General features: G+C 39.8%; 1 protein-coding gene and 1 long non-coding RNA gene across 2 annotated transcripts in view; one reads left to right on the top strand and one right to left on the bottom strand.

Annotated features, from left to right (window-relative positions):
* LOC148349214 (uncharacterized) overlaps positions 1–5,553 on the bottom strand; it is a 28,071-nt gene extending 22,518 nt beyond the window's left edge. The window contains exon 1 of the long non-coding RNA XR_015847329.1: positions 5,527–5,553. This is a non-coding gene — a long non-coding RNA (uncharacterized LOC148349214). The remainder of the gene's footprint in view (positions 1–5,526) is intronic.
* tlcd3a (TLC domain containing 3A) lies at positions 272–26,859 on the top strand. The gene is made up of 5 exons (XM_088321221.1): positions 272–627; positions 11,017–11,103; positions 17,887–18,106; positions 23,495–23,590; positions 25,331–26,859. Exons 1-5 carry the CDS (start codon positions 503–505, stop codon positions 25,601–25,603), a joined length of 801 nt encoding a protein of 266 aa, XP_088177347.1. The 5' UTR covers positions 272–502; the 3' UTR covers positions 25,604–26,859.
* Positions 26,860–27,776: the final 917 nt, after the last annotated feature.

Below are 27,776 nucleotides of genomic sequence, written 5' to 3'. Positions count from 1 at the left end.
ATAAATTGTTAGTTGACAGGTGTGATTTACTCGATATTCAAATGTGTGTCTCTTGGATTTAGGGCCAAAAAAATGGCAAAACGAGATCTGTCAGGACAAAAAAAATAGAAAAACAAAAGAAAATTCCGTACATAAATTGTTAGTTGACAGGTGTGATTTACTCGATATTCAAATTTGTATCTCTTCAAATTGACTGAAGAAACATGATCCAAAAACCGCCCTCAAACCGGAAACTACACTCTTATTCTGACACTCATCAGGAAGAAGTATGATTCACTTCCGCCCGCTCGCATCATCCCTGTAACGGTGCTGCTGCTGCTGAGAACGAAGCTGAAGCTCGTCCCGGATGGTGGTGGAGCTCACTCGGCCCAATATCTCGCCACCAGCTCGGGTCTCATGACACAATGTCCCAGCGACGTGTAATGTGAAACATCGACGAAGCTAGAACGCTTTGTCGAGTCTTTTTTTATTTTTATTTTTTTAATAATCATCAAAAAGGGTCATGGTGCTGCAAGTGTTAGCTTGTGGCGCCGTAGTTTTCCCCGGCTTGTTCTTCGCCTTTCGGAAGATTCTGCCCCGAGTGTTTAAGCGTTGGAGCGATGCCGACGTGGTGCTCGTTAGCGAAAGGTGAGAAGAAAACACGACAAGGTTGTGTGTTATTATTTTGTCGCATGCGTAGTGTTTCAGGGGGGAGTGTTTTTTTTTAGAAATTCATTACGAGTATGGAGGGGGGGAGGTTGGTTATGGACATCGCTGTCCAACCTAGCTTGTTTCGCCTCCATTTTATTTTTTTTGTAAACTCGTTTCCTTATTAACCCTGTCAGCTTTTAAGTCCCTCCTTATTTGATGCCAGGCGTCAAAGAAAGTTGTTTCTGTGACATGCATTGTCCTGCGTCAGTCTTTAAAGGGGTTGTGATGGTTTAGGAAAATTGTAGCCGGAGGGTTTATTTTAGGGTTTCCCTCAGAAAAGTTGCAAAGCCCGGTGGTCTGGGTCGGGACAGGATTAGACCTGGTCAACAAAATAAGATTCAAGTCAATTCATAGCCCTTAATCACAAAGAGTCTCAAAGGGCTGCACAGATCAAAGACTTGCAAACTACAGATTTATGACACCATTCCCTCATCTAAAACCCACATGAGGGCAAATAATACACATATATTGTCAACAATAAAACATAGGTTATTCATATGCAATAGAATAGAAGTGTTTTTTAAGCTAAGCTTTAAACATTTCCACTGAGGTTGCAGATTGAATCTCATGGGGAAGAGCATTTCAAAACAATGGGGATGGAGAACGCTCTTGAACCTGCTGATCTCTTCTTGGCTCTTGGGATCACTAGTAGACCAGCGTTTTCAGAGCAAAGGCTCCGGACCGGAAAATAAGGGGAAATTAAATCTGAAAGATAGGAGGGGAGCAAGTCCATGCATGATTTCTTATACTACCAACAGAACCTTAAAATCACATTTTATGCTAACAGGGAGCCAATGCAGGTTAGCCAAAATCAGGGTAATTTGATCAAACTTTCTTGTCTTAGTTAAAAGCCTCGCTGCAGCATTTTGTACAAGCTGAAGGCTCTTGATTTTTGACTTTGGGAGACGGGAGAGTAGTGCATTACAGTAATCGAGACAGGAGGTAACAAACGCATGAATTATAATCTCTGCATCCGACTGAGACAGCATAGAGCGAATTTTAGCAATATTGCGAAGATGGAAAAAAGCAGTTCTTGTAATATTCTTAATGTGTGTTTGAAAGGACAAATCGGGGTCAAATATGACATCTAAAGATCAAAATTTACTGTATTTTCCACACTGTACAGCTCACCGGATTATAAGGCGTACCCCCCCAAAAGTCTTCTGTGCAAGCATGAAAAGCTGTAACCTTTATGAGAAATTCACTATTTTGAAATCAGAAAGGGTGACAAAGGTGGAGAGGGGAGTGGTATTGTGATATTTCCAAGAGGGAATCGAACGTTTTATAGGTGGTGCATTTGAATTAAAATCTGTTTACTTTGCATGGGCAGGAGTACTGTACGTATTTATTTGTATAACGAACAATAGATTTTATCTCATTATTACTTGTTTTCACAGTACCAGAGACAAATGTTTGAGATTTGAGAACTGACAGTCATCCGAAAATATATAAATAAACGCAAAAAAAGTATGGTGAGGAAAACAACACTTTAGTGTATCTGATGATGAATCAGAATTTGAAGGACATTAAATAATTACATTGTAAATTTTGTGTTTGTAGTGTGTTCCTAGTTGTCAATTAAATATATGAATCATGGCCGCGTGTATTCAACATCTGCTCTGCAACTTTAAATGCTTAGTTTGAGCTGAGAAATAGTCTAAACAAAAATGTATACCAATTTTGGGGGATTTTAGGTGTGCTTTATAGTCCAGGAAATACAAAAAATATTTCTAGAAATTGTAATTCTAATTGATGTACTGATGCTGTTTTACTTACGAACGAGATAGTTACGATCGTTCGTAAGTTGAATTTGTTCGTAATTTGCTTCAGTGCTATATTTTTTATGTGTAAAGTTCATACAAGTATGTTTTAAGGCTTTTATAAGTAACCTGTGTTGTTTTGTGCGAAAAAATAAACATTTCATTAAATAATATGCTCTATAATGTTAAGTGTAACTTACTTTTGGAAGATAAGCTTCAAAAGGTCCCCCTCCGTGTTAGAGAGTGGCCGAAAAAGTGATTCAACCATTTTCTCAACCGCATCAGGCTTCCTTATACCACTTTCATTTCAAAAGAAACTCCTTTTACACCAACCATATTAAATTGATGCATTAGTTATTAAACAATAAAAATGTCAAAGTTCTTAGCGCGCTGGAGATACAGTATAGAATGTTTACCCACGAACTAGGAAGAGGAAGCGGATTTCTTCTTCAGGGTTAATGCTGGGTGACCTCTTACAGCGCCATCCGGCGAAAAGAACCACTAAAGCACTGACCTGTACTCGGAAAAAGGTGCACAATACAAAATCTAACTTACGGCAATGTCAATATTTTTCGACTGCCCGAAAAAGATGTTCGTATCGACCGTTTATCGTAAGTCGAATGGTTGTGAGTAGGGGATCGTCTGTATAAAATATTTAATGTAAGATAAGAAACTTAAAATCCCTCCTGTCCTCACTCAACAATCCCGAACACCAAATACAGAGACAGACTCACACGCAAACTCTCAATGGGCAATATAAGATAAAAAAAATCCAAATAATAACAATAAAATAAACACTATTATTGTTGGTTTGTAGCTCAGGAGGTTGAGCGTTCGTCTTGGGATCAAGAGATCGCAGTTCGTATCCCGGCTCCTCCGTGTTACATGTCGAAGTGTCCTTGGGTAAGACACTGAACCCTTAATACCCCCAATAAGCAGGTTAGCGCCTTACATGGCTGCAGGGCCGCTATTGGGAAATGTGAAGCGCATTGTAAAGCGCTTTGGGAAGTCATTGACTTAAAAAGCGCCATATGAATGCAGATCATTTCATTAACTTTCAGCCATTTCAGAATACTGAAAACGAGAAACCGTCTGTTTTTTATTCTCATGTATGTACACAAAAACCAAAAAATACTGGTCTCTATTTCTGCGAAATTTGAAAAATGAGAAACTATCGCAATCTGTTCGGAGAAGGTTGTTTCTCTAATGTGGTTTTACCCACGTCATTTTTCAAAGGAGGTATGATGCTTTTGGAAAATTGTGGCCTGATTTTACTTATATCACTAACTGTTGAAATTCTCTGAGGCTTTTATAGAATTGAAGCTCTTCAATTTTTTTGAACTCACAGAGGCCCCCGTGTCTAAAGGTTTGCCCACTCCTCATCCGAGGTAGTACTTAATGTGCTTTGCAGATATCGTTTAATGTTTCATGAAGTTTCTCCCCCTTCCTCCTGGTACACAATGCCCACATGACTCCACATTTTTGTTGTCTTGTTAAGATACCACAAGAATCAATAACCTTAATCAGTGATCCATATTTCAGGGTCATCGGTTGAACTATTTTGCAGCACAACACATTTGAAGTCTGGGTTAAGGTCATAAGGGTTAACATTTATCAAGACTCCGGAGGACTTATCAGTCCTATTCGGCCGTAAGACGTAGCAAAACACGTGACGGGCTCGTATGGGGTAACTCTAACTCTCCTTTTTTTTGTTTCTCGTTTGAGAAAACAAGCATGGCCAAAAGGCCCGCGGCACCAACACTCGGCGAGAGAGCGTTTTCCCGTCAGATGAGCATTAGTGCAAATAGGGAAGCATTATTCGAAGAGGGGGAGGGCGCAGCTAACTCAGCAGCGGTCGGCCCGGGCTCGGCTCCGAAGAGGATTAAAGCAGGGTGACAGCCAACCAATGAGCACTGAAGTGCACGACTATGCAATATGAGAGCTCGTCATTCCACAGTTATTCTTTAAAGCTATTCCCAAACTGTTTTTTTAATAAAATGTGTAGTTTTAATAATGCGAATACGTTGCAAAATATTCAACGCGCCAGGGGACTCAATAATTTTTTTCTGAAAGTTAAACCATTTGCTGCAGAGCTGTGACTTAAATGAAGTACAGACGCTCCCCTACTTTCGACCATTCGACTTACGAAAAATGATAGATACGAAAAAGTTTTTCGGGATGTCAAAAAATATCGGGACATTGCTGTCAGTTAGATTTTGTATTGTGTGCACCTTTTTCCAAGTACAGGACATTACGGCAGTGCTTCTTTCCTCCGCAACTGGCGTATGTCGCTGTGAGAGTTCACCCAGCATCCACCCCGAAGAAGAAAACCGGCCTCCTCTTCCTAGTTCGTGTGTAAACATTCTATTATATTCTATTGGGCGTCAGTAGCTCAGGAGGTAGAGCGCTCGTCTTGGGATCAAAGGATCCCAGTTCGAATCCCGGCTTGTCCGTGTTACATGTCGAAGTGTCCTTGGGTAAGACACTGAACCCCTAATACCCCTAATAAGCAGGTTAGCGTCTTACATGGCTGCAATACAAGGCCGCTATTGGGAAATGTGAAGCACACTGTAAAGTGCTTTGGGAAGTCATTGACTTGACTTTATATACTGTGTCTACAGCGTGCTAAGAACTTTGACACTTGTATTGTTGTATATCTCGTGCATCCATTCAATATGGTTGGTGTAAAGTGTAAAGAAGAGGCGAGTCGTTTCTTTTGAAATGAAAGTGGAATAAGAAAGCTTGATGTGGTTGAGAAAATAGTTGGATTGTTTTTTTTCCCGGCCACTTTCTACCACGGAGGAGGAACTCTTAAAGCTCATCTTCCAAAAGTAAGTTAAACTTAACTTTATAGAGAATATAATTTTATGATTTATTTATTTTTTCGTACAAAACAATATGTTTTTTTTTATATACAAGCCTTAAACATACATTCCATACAAAATATAGCACTGATCTCGTTTGTAAGTAGGGCAGCGTCTGTAACACAACACTTATAAAATGGCAAATCTCTTTAACAACATGTGAGACGAGCTTAGAAACAGACAGCAATTGTAGTGAACAAAGTTTGTCTGACCTTGATTTTATGGTCGGTTACGAGAGGTGTCCAGAGGGGAAAAAAACAGTTATAGTGCCAGAGAATTAGATATACAACCGTAGCAATTTGAATTAGTGACAGAGGCACGTGACGAGGGCGAACTTGACTTAAGCCACAGAGAGGAGAGAGGAAGTGATCATTTCCTGGACATAGGTTTGTAGGTTTTGTTTAAGAACCTTTTTCTTAGAGTTTTTGATCCAATAACAAGTTTTTTTTTTCTTTTTTCTTTTAGTAATTTAGCAATTTCTTATGAAGCGCAGTTCGCTTGTCAATCGGGAACACATGGTTGGGAAAGGGCTGTACTAAAGACCGACGGATTAAATATATTAACTTGACTAATGTAGATGTTGCACTGCAAATATCACATTAAAACCTTGTATAGATGTATTGTTTATTCCTCCAAGCAATCCTCCTCAAAATGCTCCAGACACAACATCGACCACTTTGAAGAGTCCTTCCACAGTAGCGTGGATTTCACCAATTTTGTCCAATTATTCGCAGCGTTTTCGTCTTTCGGTTAGCAAAAAAGACACTGAGCTAGAGGTAAGATCGGGCCCTAAAACATCCGACGACCCGGCCCACGACTGATGAGCCCGATCCCGACAGGTCAAACTTGAGTTGAGGGACCAAGCACGAAGTAAACCAGAAGCTTTACTTAGGCGCTAAAGTGTGCGTTTCGGCTGAAGCACGCAGCTTCAGGTTTACTTCGGCCCGAGTCTCTCAAACCAATTTTCCCCCTTGAAGTGCAGCAAAATGAAACTGAAAAGAAAATCATATTCTGCAGATTACAAGATGCAAATAGCGAAATGTTTGGACAACAAGCACAAAGAAAGGTTGTAAAGCTTGTAATCTATTGGCGAGAAGCGGAAATGACATAAAGGACGTAGAGGTGGAAAGAGGCAGCCGCGCATTTTCTACTGTGACACCGAGGATAAGAATGTTTTTGGATTTAGTGATTTAGAGTTAAACTGATAGTTTCGTAAGCATGTTCTTAATGATAGAGGTATCTGGACAATATAAGTTCGGCGCCGAACTTCAGCGCCGGAATTTGTTACGCAATGAAAGTACTGTTACTTCAGAAAAATATTACTCAAGCCAAAGTAAAAAGCAGTCTAAATATTTTTTTAAGTAAAAGTAAGTGAATGCTGTGCTGGTCATCCACGAAGAAGAAGAAAGGATTGTGAGAGAGAAGCCCGGCTAGCCTGGCTCGGCTTAATGATTGACATTTTAAACCAAACCTGGGTTCCTGCCCAAGCCCAAGATCTTAACTCTACCGTGAGCCGTACCATTACTGCATCCACCTGCGACACATAGCCTAGGCATTCTCCACAAAAATGAGCAAACTTCGCTTAAAACACTCTAACATCTTTAACTAATTAACACGTGAGGTAATATGGTAACTGGCCAGCAAGCGTACTAGTGTTACTCTGATGACGTCTCAGCTCACAATATCTATACAAAAAGTATTGTTGTCTTCAAAATGCATCATCTCATAAAGTAATTTGCAAAAACGCTATAAATGAAAGAATGCAGTTCAATAAGAGATAAGCATTACATCTAGACAAGATTTATGTGATATTTCCAGTGCATCATCTATATTTTATGACAGTAAAAATATTTACTCTGTCGGCCGTTTCCATCTGGCAAAAGCTGCGCTTTAAAACAAAAACTTTGAAATTTACCTCTATGAAAAAGGGATAGAAACTGCTAATTAAACACTGGCTCTGAAGAAGAGTCAAAAACCAGCCTAACAATCTGTGTTCAGGAAACGATCACTCCTTCTCTCGCTTCGACTTGTAAACACTTTCCTGGGTGATTCCTTTCCGCAGATTCCATAACTACATGGAATTCTGCCAAAATGTCTTTAACTCGGGCTGATTGAATGATGGCTGTGTCGTCCTCACCGCTATCTTGCCGGAATGCTTCCTCCTCGTTATCTCTGAATTCTAAACTGTGACGGTTACATGAAGAGCATGCTGGGATACCTGCATGTGCATATGGTTGCCAGGCTGAGTGATAGCCATTTTTTTAAGTTTGGGAAACTGTAGAAGTGGCTAATAGCAGCGCGTAGTGTACGGTTTATTTGACTTTGTATCCTGAAACGCCTTTGTAACTAGAGACAGTTTCCCGTTCAGGTGTTTCGTATCTTTGTATGTAAAGACTTTTGTTAGTAGAGGTGCCACTGTAAGTTTCTCTCTAGACCAGGGGTGTCAAACTCATTTTAACTTGGGGGGGGCCACACGATAGAACAAACATTTTGTCGGGGGCCGGACTTGTAGATTAAAGAGATAGAAAAAGAGAGATAAAGAAATAAGAGAGAGAGGAAGGGAAAAGGAGAGAGGGCAGGACAAAGAAAGAAAAAGAGAGGGTGAGAGCGTGAGAAACAAAAGAGATAAAAAGAGAAGTCGTGAGAGAGGGGGAAAAGAAAGGGAGAGGAAGAAAGAAATTCAAAGAGAAATAGAAAGACAGAAGGAGAGAAAGGAGAAAAGAAAGCGCGAAGGGTAGGAAGAGAGAAAGAGAAAAGACAGAAAAGGAAAAAAGAAAGTTAGAGCAAAATAAGTAAAAAATACCCAGAGAGAGAAAGAGACAAAGAGCAACAAAGGAAGAGAAAAAGAGACCCGCTGCTTGTTTTTCTTTTGCGCTTCTGAGTGTTGTCTTGCGGGACGGATTCAATCCCTTAGCGGGCCTGATTTGGCCCGCGGGCCGCCTGTTTGACACCTGTGCTCTAGACATATGTCAGGGACATTTTTTCGTCGTAATCACTACATTCGCTGTCTGTTTCAGAGCTGGCCTCACATCTTGTATTTATGGGATTCATCATTTTGAAAGTGTTGTGTTTGTTCAATGATGTTACAGCTCCGCAGTAAAAAAGCCAGATGGGTCAATTTTGAAACTAAATTTCTCAAGTCTCTTGGCGCGCGGAATATTTTTTATAAGTGTGGGGAGGAACACAACACGTTCTGTGTCTAATTGAAAGCTAAATTTTCTCTTTGGGAATACAGTACCTTAACCGAAGGATCCACCCCAGTGTACTCATCGCTAGACTTTACTTTCCAGGCCAATGCTGCAGTGACATAGCTCGCCTCTGTCAAAGATGACATGTTGATTGTGACGTCACATGAAAAATCAAGCGGCCTGCCGTGCACTAAAGCGCCGTGACTCAACTCCAGTCTAAGTGAAGAGCAAATTATGGTACCATAACAAGGCAGAGTGAGGAATTTTCCCCCCTTTTCCTGTGGCACTTCACTCTCCTTTCTGCTCAAGCCGGCAGCAACGGGGGTGGAGGGGTTGGTGGGTTCCTGGCAAACACACAATGAACGGCCTATGGAGAAATCTGGGTCTTGTGACCCTCTTCAAAATGCCGGTGGCGGGTTAAACGCATACAAAAATGATTATAAAGCTGAGGTCGTGTTTGCATGCGAAGGCTGGGTTATTCTGACCTCGGATCAGGCGCGAGATTTTGCAATCAGCCCGTCACGTGGTCGTCATGGCAGCCGTCCAATACTGATTAGCGTGAGATGACGGCAGGTTCTCTTCATGACAAACAAGTCCGTTGTTTGGTCTTAGTTTTCCTGCATTTGTTAAATATCTTGGTGTGATAATAGTGCTGGGAGTTTAAGTGGGTAATATTCTTGTGAAATTGAATAAATTAACTAAAAGTCATACATAGTACAAAGTTAGGCTGCAACTAATGAATATTTTAATAGTCAACAAGTCACACTATTAAAACGAGTAGTCGAATAATCACATAATTTTTTTTGTAGTATTTAGTGCCTCCTAGTGGTACAAAAACGTTTATTCAGTAAAAACAAAAAACCGTTGATTCAAATACTAGGCAAAAATACATGAACTATCATACCAACGTTAATTTTTATAATTAATTATAGTTTAAGAATTTTTTATTTATTTTATACTATAGAATCTCACTTAGTCAAGCCAGGGCATGTTTATTTGTTTAGCGCTTAATCACAGAGTCTCGAAGGGTTGCACAGATCACAGACTATTGCAAACTACAGACTATTTCTACATCATCCCCGGATCTAAAACCTACATGAGAGCAAGGAAAAACTCAAAAATCTAAAAAAAAAATTAAGAAACCTTGAGAAGTGACCGCACATGAGGTAATCCTTCTTCCAGGATGACCAGGCTGCAATGTAATATTGATAATAATAAAAGTTGTATATAGTTAACTCTTCAACAGAGCTTATCCCTTTCAAAAAAGGTGATGAAGTCCCATCATCATCGTCTGGTCAGAGAGGGATGATGTTTATCTATTGAGCTAGCTGTTACATTATTGAACATTAGGTCCCCGCTAATGTTTGTCAGGTATAATTCTGACAGACTACCTGTGTATCACTGAAACTTGCTTGTAACAGACAACACAGTGCCATGTGGTGGTCAAATATTGCATATTAGGGCTTTCAATTTAGCATGAATTGAATTTAATTATGTGGCAAATGATAATGAACACAAAAAAAATCGGTACAATGAAAATGCATCTTTTATTGAACAAATTAATAACAAATGAAAATTGAATTAAAATAGTTATCCCTGTAAACCAAAAGCAGGCTCATTACCAACAGTATAACTGTAAATAAAATGAAATGATTTTGTGAAGTACATTCAATGGTTAACTGCAAAGTCAGTAACTAAAGTACTTATCGATTTTCTATCGTTTGGAAATAAATTGTTTTAACAGCATTTTTTCTCTGACTGCTTGCATTTAATTTAAAAACAGTTTTTCAGGCAGTCTGGCAAAAACCACTCAAGCTTTTTTTTTTATAGTGTATTATAAGTGTATAAAATGTACATTGCATGTCATCAAATCCGTATTGGCTTTAATATTACTTGAATCTTACCGAGAGGTGAGTCTGACCCTGTTCTGTTCAACTGTTCTCTTTAATGTTTTCCCATCACTGAAGTTCTGCCATGATGACCAAGGTCTGCTGTGCAAATTGTCCAAGTAGTCTTTTTATTAGCTGTCGAAATCCCAGACCAAAAAATTTCCCGAAAAGGGATGGGCGCTGCCAGGCTTAACTTGCCTAAGACACGCCACAGAAAGGGGTGCCCCAACAACCCCGGCGGTAAGGGATCTATGAACCGTGATCCAGGCTGAGATGCTACCAAACTTTACAAGTTTTGGTACGCGTACTTGATGTTGACGCCGTCATTTCTGTCTATTACCGTTTGAGAAATAGACACTTTTGCTCATGAGCGACCCTCAGCAGAGATCAAAATATCAGAAAATGAAAGGATAACAAATGTAATGTTAACTTAAGCAAATATTGAGAGTGCAAATCCAGTTCCGTGACATTGCCGCGATAGATCAGCAGGCATGTTTGTATAATAAAAATATTTTTCTTCTTTACCCCATGTGTAGAAATCTTCTTTAAATCTCACCAGTTGTCATTTGCAATAACCCAAAATGCTTTCATTCATTTTTTTGCAATGTGTGTGCCTTTTTCTCAGATTGGTCTCATCCATCCATGCCGTCATGGCGACCACGGCAGGAGTTATCATCGTGTCGTCGTGCAGGGGCAACGTCATCGACAGCAGGTTTTTTTTTGAATTTTTTTGTATTTTTATCGTTTGTTTTCTCTTTTCAATCAATTTGCAAACTTAAATCACATCACAGAATGAACAACCGAAAAGAAAAAAAAATTATGACAGGTTGGGGCCAAACGCTTTTAAGAGACCCTTCCCCAAAATGATTTTGGACACTTCTTCTATTCATCATTTAATAGGTTCGTTCGCCTTTGAGCTCAAAGGGGAAGATATGAAGAATATCCACAAATATTTTTTTTAGTATTACCAATGGTTTGCACTGGCTAATATTAGTTCAGTGTTATATAGCAGTGTTTCTCAATTATTTTCTGTAATATAGTGACCCATAGTGGTGTAAAAATAGTGTGTTAACTAAAACACTTTTATATAAATAATGAGCAAAGTCCTATGTACTATCTTAAGAACATCTCGTAAGTTTAGAAATGTGTAATCACACATCTCGAGACGCCCTTTGAAGAAGCCGCCATCTTACTACTACGGAAGCTCGAATGATCGTTTTGGGAATGTAGCTTGTCCGGGTGGTGCTATTACCACTTAGCAGCTACCTACCTGCATGTGATGGTCACAGAGTCCCGATAATCAGGCACCTGGTGCTTTTTTCCCCACTGTTTCGTTCTCTAGCCACTTATGTTAGCCACTTGGCTGCAGGCTATTTCTTGTCGCTATTGTTATTGTTAGCTGCTCTTGTTTCGTCCTTCAGTGGCACTCGCCTTCCACAACTGAACGTCGCTGACTTCTGTGATTCAGGGTCTTAATGCTTGTAGTTACAATCCTTTACTGGACTTTTTAGTATCTCTTCCTACTAGTTGCTAAAATTAGCCGGTTACACCAGCTTTGACCAAATCCAGCTATTTGCTCTTCGGACACGTTACTGAAAAAAGTAACTAGATACAGTTACTAGATAGATAGATAGATAGATAGATAGATAGATAGATACTTTATTCAGGGAAATTCAGCAGATGGAAATCTTTGTGCCCAGGGTTACACCACCTCGTGTTCACGTAGATAGCGAGTTCACCTCCCCTCCGCTTCCTGCAGGCTTTTGTCTCTCTGTCTGTCCTAACAGCGCTGAAGCCGAGTAGCTCCACGTTAGCGTCCGGGATGCTAGACGTGAGCCACGTTTCCATAAAACACAGCAAACTGCACTCCCTGTACACTTTGATGTTTTTCACCAGCACAGCCAGTTCGTCGGTCTTATTTGGTAGATAGTTCATATTTACCATGATTACGGACGGTACCAAAAACTTATAACGCCGCTAGTCGCTTAAACTTAGCTCCTTTTTTTGCATCCATGATAGGGCCCCCTCATCACGCCAGCACAAGAATTCTTCAGGGCAAGGAGTTGATTCCTCGAATAAACTCATTTTTGTGCGTTAAAACCGATAACGATAGGATAGAAAGTAATCCAAAGTGTAGTTGTCAAACGGGACAAAAAACACCGAAGATCGAAGCAGACACTTAAAACAATAAATCACAAAAAGTGCGAAATAACACAGAGCTGCTGGAAAGGCTGCCGCCTATGATGTTATGTTGGTTACTTCATTTAAAGAGCAATTGCGTTATCCCCCAGATTACTGATGACTTTGACTAGCGCGTTACTCTGAAAGCATTGGTTCTCAAGTCGTTGAGCGACTCAAAAGACACACACAACCAAATATGCGCATATGAACTGACTCGCTGATCTCAGTATTCTATTTTATAGTTGTAAATACCACTATGGTTTGAGTATATACGGTAGGGAGAATCTCAGAATATGAGGAGAGGAAAAAGTATGACTATTCTCACTCTGTGCTTCAGACAGCGCCACTGTAATAAGTTATTTTTTGTATGTAGTTTTAAACATGCGCACCCTTCTTTCTTGTTCTATTCAGCTCTTTTCAGACGCTCGGGGTGTATCCAGCGCGCTCTGTTCTTTGTTTTGGCTCGTAGAGATTAACTGCAGCTTTCATGTCCTGTTGCTGTCTGAAATGTATTCTTCTTACACAAGAAAATATGGAAGCAGGCTTCCAAATTGTATCCATATTGCTTATGCCACTGTGTGTTCTCTTCGAATGCACAATCTTCAGCTCCATTCTAAGCCACAATGACCTCTAGTGGTGAATTATTCCACACTGTCACTTGAATCAGCGGTTGCCTTGTTTGTGTGTCATGTTATTTATTTATTTTTAGGAAAGTGTGAATGTAAGATAATGCGAGCTTCATAATCCTACTGAGTCAGCGGGCACACCCGGGCAGTCCCAGTTTCAGGCTTCTAATCTCCACAGGGCCCTCCCATCCCCTCCCCTGGTGGGCTTAATTCCTTCACAACGCTGCTCAGTTTTGCCGTCCTGTGACGTGCACAGGACTGAGGAGGTTTTATCAGACCACGCTCTGCAGTCAGACCCGCGAATAGTCTTAATACCCTATCACAATCTGTCGCTCCCTCTGGCCTTTGGCATAACACTCTAGTGCGCATCACGGCAACCTCAAGAATGGAAAATATAGAGTGGTAACACAAATAGACCAAATGGATGCTTGTAAAAGCATAGAAGACACTTAAAAGAATTGGTTACGGCACCTTGCTGCTAAGTTTAGAACAGAAAAAGCCCTTCAAGGCCTGAGAAGCCGGGATAGCAAGAACGGCGTTAGCTCTGTAAATAGCGCAAATTCAAATCATTGGGGCGTGTAATAAGAAGAAGCTTTGACGGAGAAAACACGCTATGTCTGCTCCACATAAGGGCTCCTACTAACGATTATTTCAATAGTCGATGAGTCACCGACTATTAGAACGATTAGTCAAACAATCAGATTTTTTTTGTACTTATGTAAATCAACTTCATGCTAAATTAATGTGGAAAATGATAATAAACACTAGAAAAATGGGTGCAATGAAAAGTACATATTTTATTGAACATACTGCAGATTTGTATTAAAATTAAATTAAAAAATCCCAAACAAATCAAGCGCAGTGTTTGGTCAGTAGAGACACAAATCCATAAATTAACCGCTGTCCATTTTTAAGGGCCAGCTGAAGAAATGAAAAAAAATAAAATCATCTAAACATTTTTTTATCCCTGTAAACTAAAAAGAGACTCATTTGCTGCAGTTGAACAGTAAATAAAACATATTTGCATTTTGTGTACATTCAATGGTTAACCGCAATGTCTGTAACAAAAGAACTTAAAAATTCTCAATAGTTTGAAATCAAACGGTTTTAATGACCGACATATGTCGTTTTTAATTTTATCAACTGACGTTTGTTCTTCAGGCTCCTTGCATTCAATTTCAAATAGGTTTGTCAGGCATGGTTTGGCATAACGCTCTAGCTCACTTTTATACCAAAATATATGCATATAAAATGTACAATTCATGTTATCAAAACCGTAGGGGCTTGAATGTTTCTTGAGTATTACCAAGGAAAGTTAGACTCCATTTCGTTCAACTGTCTGATGTGCTCTTTAAATGTTCATGCATCACTGATCTACTGCCATGATACACAAGGTCTGCTTTGCAAAGTTTGCAAGTTCTCTTTTTATTCACCATATCCTGGCTGAAATGCTTTAAAACCTTAAACGTTTTGGTACGAGTAGTTTTTGTTGACACCACCATTTCTGTATTTTTATGTTAGCGTGTTACCGTTTAGGGCATTGACACTATTGGCTGTCGCGCATAAGGGACTCTCAGCAGATATTAAATTCTCTCTGTTGGAAAAACATGTCTGGCTATCTCTATTAGCCATTTTTGTCAAAATATTGTTTCGGTCCTAATCTCTGCTGCATATTTCCTTTAATTGTATCTTGCTGATGGGACGGGTTACACTGAAGTGTTTGTTAGCTTTTTTGTTTCACTATCTAATAGAAAATTAAATCAAAGTACTTTGAGGAAGCTTTTAACGTATTTCGAATGTGCAAAGAAATGGCGGAATATTGCTTCATTGTTTGTTGTGCCTCACTGCTTCCTTAATCTCTACCAATTGACCTTTAGGTCTAAAGAATCCTGGTGGAGGTCAGGGGGCAATCTTCCTGCTCAGCCGATGCAGATAGACTCTGCTTTGTCAACTTAATTAACCGTCTCAACCATCATCTCACATTAGGTCATCTTAGCTTTTTATTGCGTTGCGGTTACGTAAGGTCGCCTTTAAATCCGCGGCAAGGGCACAACGAAATGTCAAGTTAGCATCCACGGAGCTCACAACACTTGTTAGTGAATACCGCATCACAAATGACCAATAAAGTGCATGGATTAAGCGGAAGCTCATCCTTGTTATTAACTAGTAGGGCTTTTAAGTATGCTGCAAAAGCAATCAGCCAAATAACAGAACTGTTTTTTTCTTAAAATGTCGTGAAACCAAGACAAGTGAAGTTACCGATGTCATAAGAATCTCGTGAATATTCAATATGGCGGCGCCCCTGTTCGGCTGCGGCTACATCGGCTCGCTACAGTTTTTTACACTTCGGCCATAAGACCCAGTCTTCGACTCAGTTTTGACGGCGCACAAAGTCTGCTCGAACTGCAGATTAATATACGATCGCAGTTTTTTTTTGCTGGATATGCGATCATCCAGACATCAAGCGCTCGGTGCTACGACCACTCAGGAGTGTTTATTAGCCACGGACTGCTACGTCAACAAGACCCAGCGGCCTACAAATCAGCGAAGCAGAGTGGCAAGACAGCGGCGTGACCGGACGAGGAAGCGAGGTTGTCGGGCTGGGCTAACAGCTAGGCTAAAGGCTAAACCCTTCAAAACACCTCTCCCATCCATTTTCCTCTCCAACGTTCGCTCTCTGGACAATAAACTGGACCATTTAACAACTGGAAGTGGCATCGAACCGCGAGATGACGAACTGCTGCGCTAAAATTCTGACGAAGACATGGTTAATCTTATCTATCCCGGCTGACGCTCAAGGAAACTGTGCGGGTCAGATGTATCGACATTTCGTTCTGTATACCCGTGTACACGAATGACAATAAAGTAAATCTGAATCTGAATCTGAATCTGAATGCACCAGGGAAGTAATATTTGTGATTTTGTTGTCGCAAAAGTCAGAGTTCATACGGGAGAAACGCAACTTTGAAATCCTTGAAAATGCTTGAAGTTGTGTTTCAAGGATTGAAAAGTGCTTAAAGTTTGGGTGAAATGCTTGTAAATGCTTCAATTTGTTGCCATGTTTTTCAAAAAGTATGCTTACAAATGACGCTTAGACTGCTATCTGATAGCTTCGCTTGTGACTAACGGTAGCTGGCATTAGTTTGTATGGCATTGTCCCATGAAAGCGCCATCCCCTCTACGGGTCGCGCCCAAGAGGACGGGTGCATTCTACACCTGAAAAGGGCACTATGAAATGGGTATTGGGACAAGGATTGCACTTGGTGCTGCTAAAAATATAAGTTACAGATTACATTTTTACCCAATACCTATACTGGGAGAGATTTGCCTCAAATATATTTACACATGTTTTGTTCAGATCCACAAATATGTTTGCGATTCACTCAAGATCCAAAAATCATGTTTTAAAAAATGCACACGCAAGATTCGCATATAAGTCGCATATGTAAGTTGCAGATATATTTGTGGATCTGCAGAATTCATGATTCACACCAGATTTTTTCTTTCAAAGGTGGAGAAATTGAAATCTTGGCATTGAAAGTCCTTAAAATGTGCTTGAATTTGGTCATGAAAAGGATGTACAAACCCTGTGTTTTTTATTTTTTCCAAATGTTGAAATGTGTAATTTTATTATTTAACTTGAGACGTCATTTAAAGAAGCTGACATGTTTGGAAGCCTTCTTGGGATCAAGAGATTGCAGGTTCAATTCCCGGCTCCTCCGTGTTATATGTCAGTGTCCTTGGGCAAGACACTGAATCCCTAATGCCCCCAATAAGCAGGTCGGCGCCTTGCATGGCTGCATGGCCGCTATTGGTGTGTGAGTCTGTGTGTGAATGGGTAATTGTGAAGCACATTGTAGAGCGCTTTGGGAGGTCTTCATTGACTTGAAAAGCGCTATATAAATGCAGACCATTTACCATTCATACCACAGGTGCCGGAATGATGATTTTGAGAAAGTATTGAATTGAATTGTCATTAATAGCAACACAGACTCTAAAGAGAAATATAATATTGTCAGGAAAAAATTATTGTATAGTGCTTATAGACTGGCCTAAGCTATAATGGAAAAAAAATAGTGCATCTTCACAATAGTGCTACGAAAAGATGTGCAATAACATTTAGCAGCAAAAAACCCTGCAAATAAGTCCCAAGATATATATTTTTAGTTTTGCGCACTTCTTTAGGGTGGTGATGGCCCTGGGGAAGGAACTGTCTACGAGCATGTTTGTCCTTGTTTTAAGGGACATCTAGTGCGAACCAGTGGGGAAACAACTCAAAGAAGTAATTGTTGCTGTCACACAATTTTAAGGCTCTGCTGCAGTATCGCAAGCTAGCAATATTTTCCGGACTGGGCTAAGAGCAGCCAATGATCTTCTGGGCTGTGTCGACTCCTCATAACCTGTCCCGTGGGTTTTTAGCACTTAACAGCTGAGCCCTGAATGTGATTGTCATCCAATCCTGTGACACAGGCATCTTTGACTTTTTTCCATTATTTCTCTTTCAAGCCACTCGTTTTAGACACTTGGCAGCCGGCTTGACACTATTGTTATTGTTAGCGGCTCATTTTTGGTCCTTCAGCATATTTTCTTGTGTTGAATTATTACACACCTATATTTTAAAGGAAAATGACTATTGACTCAAAATATTGGTTATCTTCACTACTGACTCATGTATTGCCTTCCTTCAGGCACTGGCTGACGACCCACTTTATCATCTGGTTTGGAGTTCCCTACATGACCTATGACTTGCTGGCCATGTACCTTAGCCACTACCACCGTTTCCGTGTCAAAGGGCATGAGGAGTACAAGCACCATTCATTGAGGACACTCAACGCCTTTGTCCGTCGGGAGTCCCTGCTGGTACTGCATCACATCGCCCTGCTCACCATCCTGCTGCCCATCACACTGGTGAGGATACAAAAAATGTAGATGAAAGTCGCTCATGCGCATCTTCACAGGGTGCACTCATAACTAGTTTGAAAAACTAGAATAGATGGTTCTTATCACATGATCTACATACGGGCTAAAGGTAAGATCGGGTCTAAAAAAAAATCCAGCCTGACCCGGCCCGCGGGCATTGAAGCACAAACCAGCTCAGGCCTGACAAATTAACTTGATTATAGGGACAAAGCCTGAAGTAACCCTGAATTTTCATATTTTATTTGTAAGGACTTTTATTTGTAGGGAGGAAAAGGGCTTCTCTCTCGTGGACTTTTTTATTTATTTATCCACCCATCAGAAGGTCTATCCACCCGTCCTTATTCCCCAAGCGCACAGACGCGTGCTGCGTTGCGCGAAGATGGGACTGAATCCATCACGCAGATACTCCACAAAGAAAAATAACAATGACGGGTGGATAATTTAAGAAACGATAGTCAGCAGGAGAGAAGCCAGGCCTAAACGCGAACTATTGATATTTTAGGCCTGACCTGGATTTTGGTCCGGTCTCGGTTTGGGCTTGGGTTTAAGATTTTAGCTGTAATCGGGGCATCCCGAGTGGTGTCGACCATGTTTTGTGGCTATGCGTATGTTTACGTCGTTGTTTCGTTAGACAAACTTTCTACGCTACTTTGCGATGATTAGTTTTCACAAATTGTCATGTTCTGTAGTTTTTTTACTTTCATGTTTTATTTTTTGTTTTGTTTTTTTACGTCTGTGTTTTTTATTTCTGTGTTTTTTTTCCGTTTATATTTTATTTCAATCATATTGCAACAAACATCACGTCCATCCATCTGCTATCTGCACCGCTTATCCTCAGTAGGGTCTCCGGGGGGGTGCTGGAGCCCATCCCAGCTATCTTCGGGTATTGGGCAGGGGACACCCTGAACTAGTTGCCAGCCAGTCGCAGGGCACACTAACAACTCACTCGCTCATTGACACCTAGGGACGATTTGGACTGGCCAACTAACCTGACATAAATGTTTTTGAAATGTTTTTGTTGATCCATTCAAAAAGATCACGTTGTTTGAATCATGATATAATATTTACTCCTGTGATGATTAAATCACATGCGGGTAGGTCACTCTCGATGTGAAAATGCCCCCTCAGAAAGCTGGCTGAGCACTTTTGTTTTGTTTGTTTTTCTCAGCTAAAGAGAGCAATGGGATGTCTGAACGGCTTCTTTTAAACTTCCAGACTCCAGATTCTCTGCATCTTGAAGTTAAGATTTTTGAAATGATAAATATATAGACAAAAAATTATAAAATATGTGCATTTCAGCGTTTTAGGCTCCGTCTGGACTCAGTCTTACTCTTTGGGTTTTCCATTCTCATGTGCAAATGGCCAGGCCAAAACGGGAAATGGCACCCAAACAAGGTTTCGGGTCTCAATGCGCACAGCCCTTATAGTTCCTTCTAAAATGTCTGTATCTTCCTGATCACTTACCATTTGTTTAAAACAATTCTAGTATAGGGATACGATTTGGATAAAAGGTCTGCTTTACTGAACTTCAATACCCATGTTCTTTGACATTTCCTGTGAAAAGGTGAAAAATTACATCCTACACCACATTATTTTATCTGAACAGCCAATAACAACAATGTAGATCCTTAATGGCATCAAAGCGCGTCTGTCTGACCCATCCAATAGGTCGACTGTCTATATACAGGTATGCGCGTTACGTTTGAAAAAAAACATCTAGAGTGGACTGGTATTTTTTTCAGGCATTCTTGAAAATAAAAAAGATTGGCGGTCAGCAAAAATAAATCCCTGAAGACTGACGTGCTAAGAATGGACAGGAAGTCTATCCTTCAAAAGAGTTAGCCTAGTCATCTCGAACAAATGAAAAGCTCAGGAAAAAAACACTCATTTCCACTATTAAATGAGCATTGACTCATTTCAAAGAGGAAAGCATAAGAGCTATAGAAACACAGCTGTCAGTTGGACAGAGAAACAATCCTAGATCACGTTACGCTACATAATTTAGTTCCAGCCGGAGTCCTGCTCTCTTTACTCATCACGTCTGCTTGTTTTGCCTTTTCGAACTGCTCAAACTAGCTACAATGTCATTTGAAAAGTTTAGTGAAAGGGACCAAAACGTTCGGTATGAACATTTTACAAGCGAGCTAATGAGCAACCTTTTACATTGTTGCTATTTTTTTTGTTTTGTTAACCATTAAGTGCGTGTGGAGCACTCGGAACAAAGCAGTATCAGGGATTGAACTGTTATGACTGTGCTGCTACTTGGAAAGGTGAAAAAACATGCCTGGTCGTCTTGGCAATCCAAGGACGTGACTTTTATACAAACATACCGTGTGAAAGCACACACAGCTCCATATTTGCTATTGACAAAACTGTTAAAAAAAAAAAAGTCAACAGGCCTCTGTTGAATAGTCAATTGCCTGGAAAAGGTTTGAATTTTCGAAAAATTTGGGTTAATTTTGCATGTACTTAAAGTGACAAAGTGTAATAATTCACCACTAGAGTGTGTGTATTTGAAGAAGACCCAATACAAAACCCTGAAAGATACCAATTCAAAAGTCCACTACCATATTTTTTGGAATAGCAAAGATAAATTTCAGCCAGCGACATTACATTAAAGCTGCTGTTATGCGTGCTGTATTCACCTTGAGCTGCTAAAAAATGCAAATAGCTCAAGATGGTTAGAGCTAATGTAAATGGCTAACTTTAGAACCTGACAAGAGAAGCTACTAAATAGGCTAATCAATATTGCAAGAGCAAGCTTTATTTGCCCAGAGCAGCTAACAATGATACTGGCTAGCAGAAAGCTATACTCTGCACTGCAGCCAAGTGGCTAAGGTGAGTGGCTCGAGAAGAAAACAGTGAGGGAAAAAGTTGAGGGTGCCAGGAACACTGAGCTCAAGTGACCATCACATGCAGGACTCAGCTTGTAGTCACAGTTAAGTGCCATAATTACCACACGGACAAGCTACCTTTGCAAAATCTTTATTCGAGCTCCTGTAGTATAAGATGGGGGCCAAACATGGCAGCTTCTTCAAAGTTCTGTCATATAATTATACATTTCTCAAACTATGAATCATGTTTATGAGATAGTACATGTGTTATTGTTTGAATTTATTGTGTTTTATTTAAAATAAACCTTTTATCCACCACTAAGGATCTCAATATAATACGTATTGGGGCTTTAAGTTAGCGTATTTGCCGATTATACCCTTGAGAGGAGACATATAAAAATAGGTGTTTGTTTCAGGCTCCCTCTGCGAGCGGATTAAGTGTGGCATGCATCTCTTGGCAAACAGGTTAACAAAACCAACGGACAGATGGTCAGTGCCAATCCGCAAATATCCTCGAGATCGGAGGCAAATGGGCTCATTATTCAGGGCGCGGCATGCAATTTTTACCGGTCCTACCGGTGGGGTGAGGTGGAATGAGGTCATCGGCCAGGTAGTTGGGGTGTTAAGTTCCCAGCGGTCTTTTCACAAGCAGACGGCAAAGTAAGCTCATCCTTTATTCATCATCGGTGAGCTGGCTATCTTACCAAATGGGAGCTTCTCCCGTGTCCATCTCGTCTGTTGTCGGTTGCCGTCTCCCACCGCAACGGTCAATATTTGAAAAGCTTCGTTCATTAGTGCCCTCTCTAACTGGAATCTGCAACTGTCGCCTGTATTGACCTCAAAAACTGGACAATATCACATTGCACATAAACTTCTGAGCAGCCTGTTAACATGAAGGCAAGATTGGCTTCTCGCAATAGCTCCCGCCTGGTATAAAGGCTTGGCCCGCGTCCTAATGGCGTAATAAAGGAACAATAATGTACTACCATCGTTAGGAACTGAACAACCTTAATGGAGCCAAGATTTCTTAGCATTACAGATTTCAATTCAAAGGAGTTCCGGGATTTATTTGTAGAGAGTGTAGTGTTTTATCGTTTCTTTTTATGAACGCTTCAAGCGGGAGAAAACCATTACATGGTGTTTTCAAAAGTCTTGGAGACATTTTGACATTGAATATCTCCTAAACCAGTGTTTTTCAACCAGTGTGCCGGGGCACACTAGTGTGTCGTGAGACCTATTCTAGTGTGCCGCTGGAATTTGCCCAATTTTCTCTTTCCAAAAAATCAGGCCGTTATTCAGTATTTTAGCTATCTTCAGACGTGGACCTGTAAGAGTCATCCATATCAGTAGGTGGCAGTAGATTTTTATATACTTTTTATATACTAATTATCTGCTCATGAGGTAGCACAGTACATTTAATAACTTAATTTCATTAACAAAGCGGTTTAAGATTGCACTGTAAAAAATAAACATAAATAAAACGCATCATTCTTTTTTATTTTAAGTATTATTTTCTTCTTTTTTATACTAATTATCTGCTTATGAGCGAAATATTTGACATAACTTCATTTTTCAAACATTTTCGACAGAACTTTTTTATAAATAAAAGTGTACCTTTGTTCAAAAAAGGTTGAAAAACACTGTCCTAAACTATTAAGGACAGGAAACACATGTAATGAACCCATAAAGCCTGTAATCTCAATTTTCCCATGGAATGTTCAAAGATGTTTATGTTGATCACACAAAACACATCAAGCCACCACAACCTTAACAAAGGTCCCAAAACGAGGGCACTGTTTATTAAGGTTAAACTATTTTACTATGATTTCGTACTCACAAAAAACTAGCACAGAAAATGCCATTTTTAAAAAGAATCAACAATTACATAAAAATTGCTATATTGGTCTGAAAAATCCCAATTAGGGCTGCACGATTTAAAAACAAAAACTATCTCACACCATACGAATTTTTTTTGTAGGGCTGTTGGTCTATCCAAGAAACGTGGATGGGCCCAAGGCACGGATAAGAGGCAACCATTGACAAAGCAATCCTATTCCCACTTGTGAGGCCTCTTCTCAAGTTTTTTTTTTTTCCTTCACGCTGAGGTTCTGAGTTTTTTCCTTGCCTGCATGTTGGTTTAAGATCAAGCGATGGTGTGATTGTATGTAATCCTGTGCAGTCTTTTGAGACGTTTTTGTGATTAAGGTCTATATAAATAAATGTGACTTGACTTGACTGCGAGGCGTTTGACACAAATTTGACCTCACATTAAACATTTTTGAACATGCCCAGTATGAATTTACCAGATTTCTGAATTTACCAGATTTGTTTTCATATCCTTAATAGTCTCAGAGATATTCAATGTCAAAAAGTGCCAAAGACTTATGAAACACCGTGTATATTACCATGAACTCTTGTATTCCCTTCCTTAGCTCGTCCTTGGATGCCAGCTGTGTTTATTTTCCACCAAGCTTATGTTTGTTTTCTTGATCTTTGTGCGCTCCCCTTCTAGCCCCCCTTAACTTTTCTTTCCATCCCTCAGTTCTTTCGCAAGGACCAAGGCGACTTCTTCATCGGGTGCCTGTTTCTAACTGAGCTCAGCACGCCCTTCGTTTCCCTGGGGAAGATCCTCATTCAGGTGAGACTGCTCGGGTACACCCATGGAAGGATTTTGTCTGCTTTATCATATTTAAGTGATAGGTACTTAGTAGTTTCAACGCAGCTTTTTAAGAGGTTTTCTTTTCTGTCCTGAATCCAAAGCAAGAGTTGTGGAATTTTTTTGTTGGAATTTTCTGCATTAAATTGCAAATATTTAAATTTCTAAACTGGCATTTTAGAAAGTTATTTAGGTTTTTGCTAGAATATATAAAAAACAGATCTCTGTCCTACATAAGATGTCTTAAATAAGTGCTGGAAGGCCAACTCAGGTGAACCAGCATCATGGTCTTTGCTGACATCTACTGACCGAATCATTGCCAGCGCTAAGAGAACCTTGATAAAATGACCATAATTGTTCTTTTCTTGTTTTCTTTTTTTAAACACTGATATCCGATGAAGTTCTGCTCCTGGACTCTTAACCAATAAATAAATAAAAAATTTGTAATAATTAATATGACGAATAAATGTTATGAACCCTTTATCACTGACACAACGACGTTGTAGAAAATGCATATGATTACGGTTGTGTTTGTCACGTGATAAAAAAAAAATCAAATTTTTATCAAGGGACATTATGTTGGCTGTGCTCAAAAGTAGCTAATATAGATCAAAATGCATATACAATTGCTACTTTGAAAAATGTTTGTTGATTGAATATTCTAGTGAAGCGCAGGGATCAGGAACATATGGCTCTTTTCACAATTGCACTCCCTTATATACGTCCATATTCTTGTCATTTGCTGTATTTTGTAACATTTTTACAAAAGAACTCTGCTCGCTCCTGGTTTTGAAACCATTATTATTGACAGAGTTGGTCAAAATAAGCCACAGCAATCTTAAGTAACTGCAGGAGGAAGACATATTTCAAGTAGTATATTTGTTGACATGGGACACAGGATTTGGCTTTATTATACCATATATTTTTTTATTAAATCATCAAACGTCTCACAGTGAGAAGATATGCTGAAGAATTAGCTTTTGTCAGGGGAGGTGGTTTTGTTGAATTTTGTCTTATATGGTGTGGCTCTTATATACATATATATATATATATATATATATATATATATATATATATATATATCATCTCATTAGCCGTACCACTTATCCTCATTAGGGTCGTGGGGGTGCTGGAGCCCATCCCAGCAATCAGTGGGCAGGGGACACCCTGAACTGGTTGCCAGCCAATCGCAAGGCACACGGGGACAGACAACTCACTCGCTCATTCACACCTAGGGACAATTTGGACCGGCCAATTCACTTGAAATGCATGTTTTTGGAACGTGGGAGGAAACCGGAGTGCCCGGAGGAAACCCACGCAAGCACGGGGAGAACATACAAACTCCGCACAGGAAATCTGGAGCTGGATTTGAACCCACGACAGGTTCCCATGACATGAACTGTGCCGCACAGGCGCTAACCACTGCGCCGCCGTGCTGCCCATATATATATATATATATATATATAAACATATATATAATATTATTATTATTTAGTATATTTATTTTGCTTTAATGGCTCTTTTAGTCAAAAAGCTTCCAGAGCCGTGGTGTAGCATCAAGTGAGTAATTATCGGGTCTTTTTTTTTTTCCCAATGTGCCAATAACTGTCGTCATATTTGGCTCCTAGCGACTGGAAATCCCTCCTGAAATTGCATCCAAAAGTAATTAACAAAATGTAAAATTTTCTTCCTTTATGTTTTATTTCTTGTGTTTTCCACCAGCTGGGCCTCCAGGAAGGTTGGCTGCACAAGTTCAACGGCTGCATGGTGCTCTTCACCTTCTTCGGGTGCCGCATCGCCCTCTTCCCGTACATGTACTGGGAGTACGGCCGCCACTACGGCATCCCGCTCTACGCCGTTCCTTTCCACCTGTCGCTCGCCGCCAACCTCGGCAACTCCTGCATCCTGGCGCCGCAGGTGTACTGGTTCGTCTTATTGTGCCGGAAGGGCTACCGCCTCTATCAGCGCAGTCGGCAATCGGCTAAGGGCCAGTGATGTCCGGCATTCGTAGCCGAGAACGAACTTAACTTTCTATTTTACTGTAGTCCGGAAGGAGCGTCGGCGGTGACCGACCCCTCTGCACAATTCCACCCTTCCAGTTTGGAGCTCTTCCAAGAAACGACTACTGATGTCTGGCATTTTGAGCCTGAGCGGTCACACCAATTAAAAAAGAAAACAAAAGAAAAAAGGCAAGCAAGCAACCGCAATGACAGGTATTTATTTGTATTTTTTGTAAGAGTGGCGACCCTCTCTGCTGATTTACTTTACTGTTACGTGTATAATCTTAAAGAATTTTGAGGGACTACAGATTTTTTTTCAAAAAATGAACTAAGTAGAGAATGAATACTATATAAAGACTGCTTAGAACGAGCCTATATTTTTTGCAGTGGTAATGGCAGTAAGACTTTCACTTCTACCACATGAGTCACTGAGTGTCAAAATTTGCAATAATGGCTGTACTGGCGTTTTGTAAGGCCATTACAGCATACAACATCATTTAAAATCCAGTGTTTTTTTTGTTAATGTTTCTTACAAATTCATCAGATGTTGGTAAGGCCGTCATCGCATGAGAAATCTGTAAACGGTAAGGTCACAGAAATGTTTTCATTAATTAGTCGCTCATACTCATTATGTGGTAACTATACAAATTCATCGGTAGTTTCGAAAAGAAGAATGAATTCAACAATTGTGTTCAAAACGTAACAGTTTTGAGCCTTTTTCTTGAAAAGCAATTACACTTAGTGATGCCATTTTTGCATCGGTTTAACGAAAATGGTGTCGACATGGACGTGTCCCAGGCAGCCAATCATGGCTTTAGATTGTGTTTTGCCAAAAGCTGTGATTATTGGCAGATTTAATTGCAGGTAATTGGCATTTCTGTTTATCTAGAAAGGAAACTTGTGGTAGATCTTGATCTTGTTCTAGAGCTAACATATAGTTGTCATCCTTCCTACCATCTAACTCGACCACGTTGTCCCATTTTCGTATTTATCATCTGAGCCTTAAACACTTAACGATAATTCTTTTCTGTGTTCCTAAAAACAAGTGGATATACACAAGTCACGAGTTGCACAGGTCAAGACATATTGTCAGAACAGTGATGGACAGTGTTCGCTTGGAATGGACGTACAGTGTTCCCTAGCCATTTCGCGGTTTGACGTTCGCCTCCTCAGTGCGTTCGCAGATGTTGTTTCGATTCATAGGTCCCTCGGATAAAAAAGATAATAAAATGGAAGTGTCCCGGAAAAAAATACTAATACACATGACTTTTTCTTAAGAAGTACACTGGAGTTTGCATGGATAATTCATCTCTAGTTCAAGTTCTGGTTTTGTGGCATAAAAATATCACGGATAAGGGAAACGATATTAAGATATGGTATGTGTGTATATTATAATATTTATATATATATATATATATATATATATATATATATATATATATATAGGGTGTTATTTAAATAATTATATCCTTTGAATATTAACATTTCTAATAATAAATCATAATAAATGATTGAATAATAAATATATCAGGGTTCATACGGGTGCTTGAAATGTTGGATAATGCTTGATTTCTAATGTGTATTTAAGAAATGAAAAGTGCTTAAATTTTGGTCAAGTCCTTGTTAATGCATGAAATTGTTGCCATGATTCTCAACAAGCCTGCTTAAAAAACACTGCTTCGCTTTGTCATTGCATTTCTCCCTCTTCCCCTGTGATTAACTGCAGCTGGCATTGGTTTGTACGGCTTGTCCTATGAAGTGTCATCGCCCCCCTACTGGTCACACCCAAGAGGACAGGTGCAGGCCACATTATTGGTGCAATAATTACATATCTATTAGGAGCCATGCAAACAAGCATTCACACTTCCCATTGTTAAATTGTAATGGGAATAACTTCTGGCAACTGAAAATGTAAACTTTTTTACCTAACACCTCGAATTTGCCATGAAAATGGTGTATAGACCCTGATATATTTATTTCCCTGTATTAACTCACAAGCAGATAATTTGTACAGTAAAATTCGGACTATAGAGCGCACTGGATTACAAGCCGCACCCAGTACATTTTTAAAGGAAAAACATTTTATACATACATAAGCTGCACCTGACTATAAGCCGCATATGCCCACATTGAAACAAGAGATATTTACAGAGTTTTAATAATATATG

This window comes from Urocampus carinirostris, chromosome 17 (assembly GCF_059441175.1).
Source record: "Urocampus carinirostris isolate Australia breed hairy pipefish chromosome 17, RoL_Ucar_1.0, whole genome shotgun sequence".
NCBI classification, from domain to species: Eukaryota; Metazoa; Chordata; class Actinopteri; order Syngnathiformes; family Syngnathidae; genus Urocampus; species Urocampus carinirostris.
Note: the sequence above shows the minus strand (reverse complement) of the source record. Positions and strands in the feature narration are given on the sequence as shown.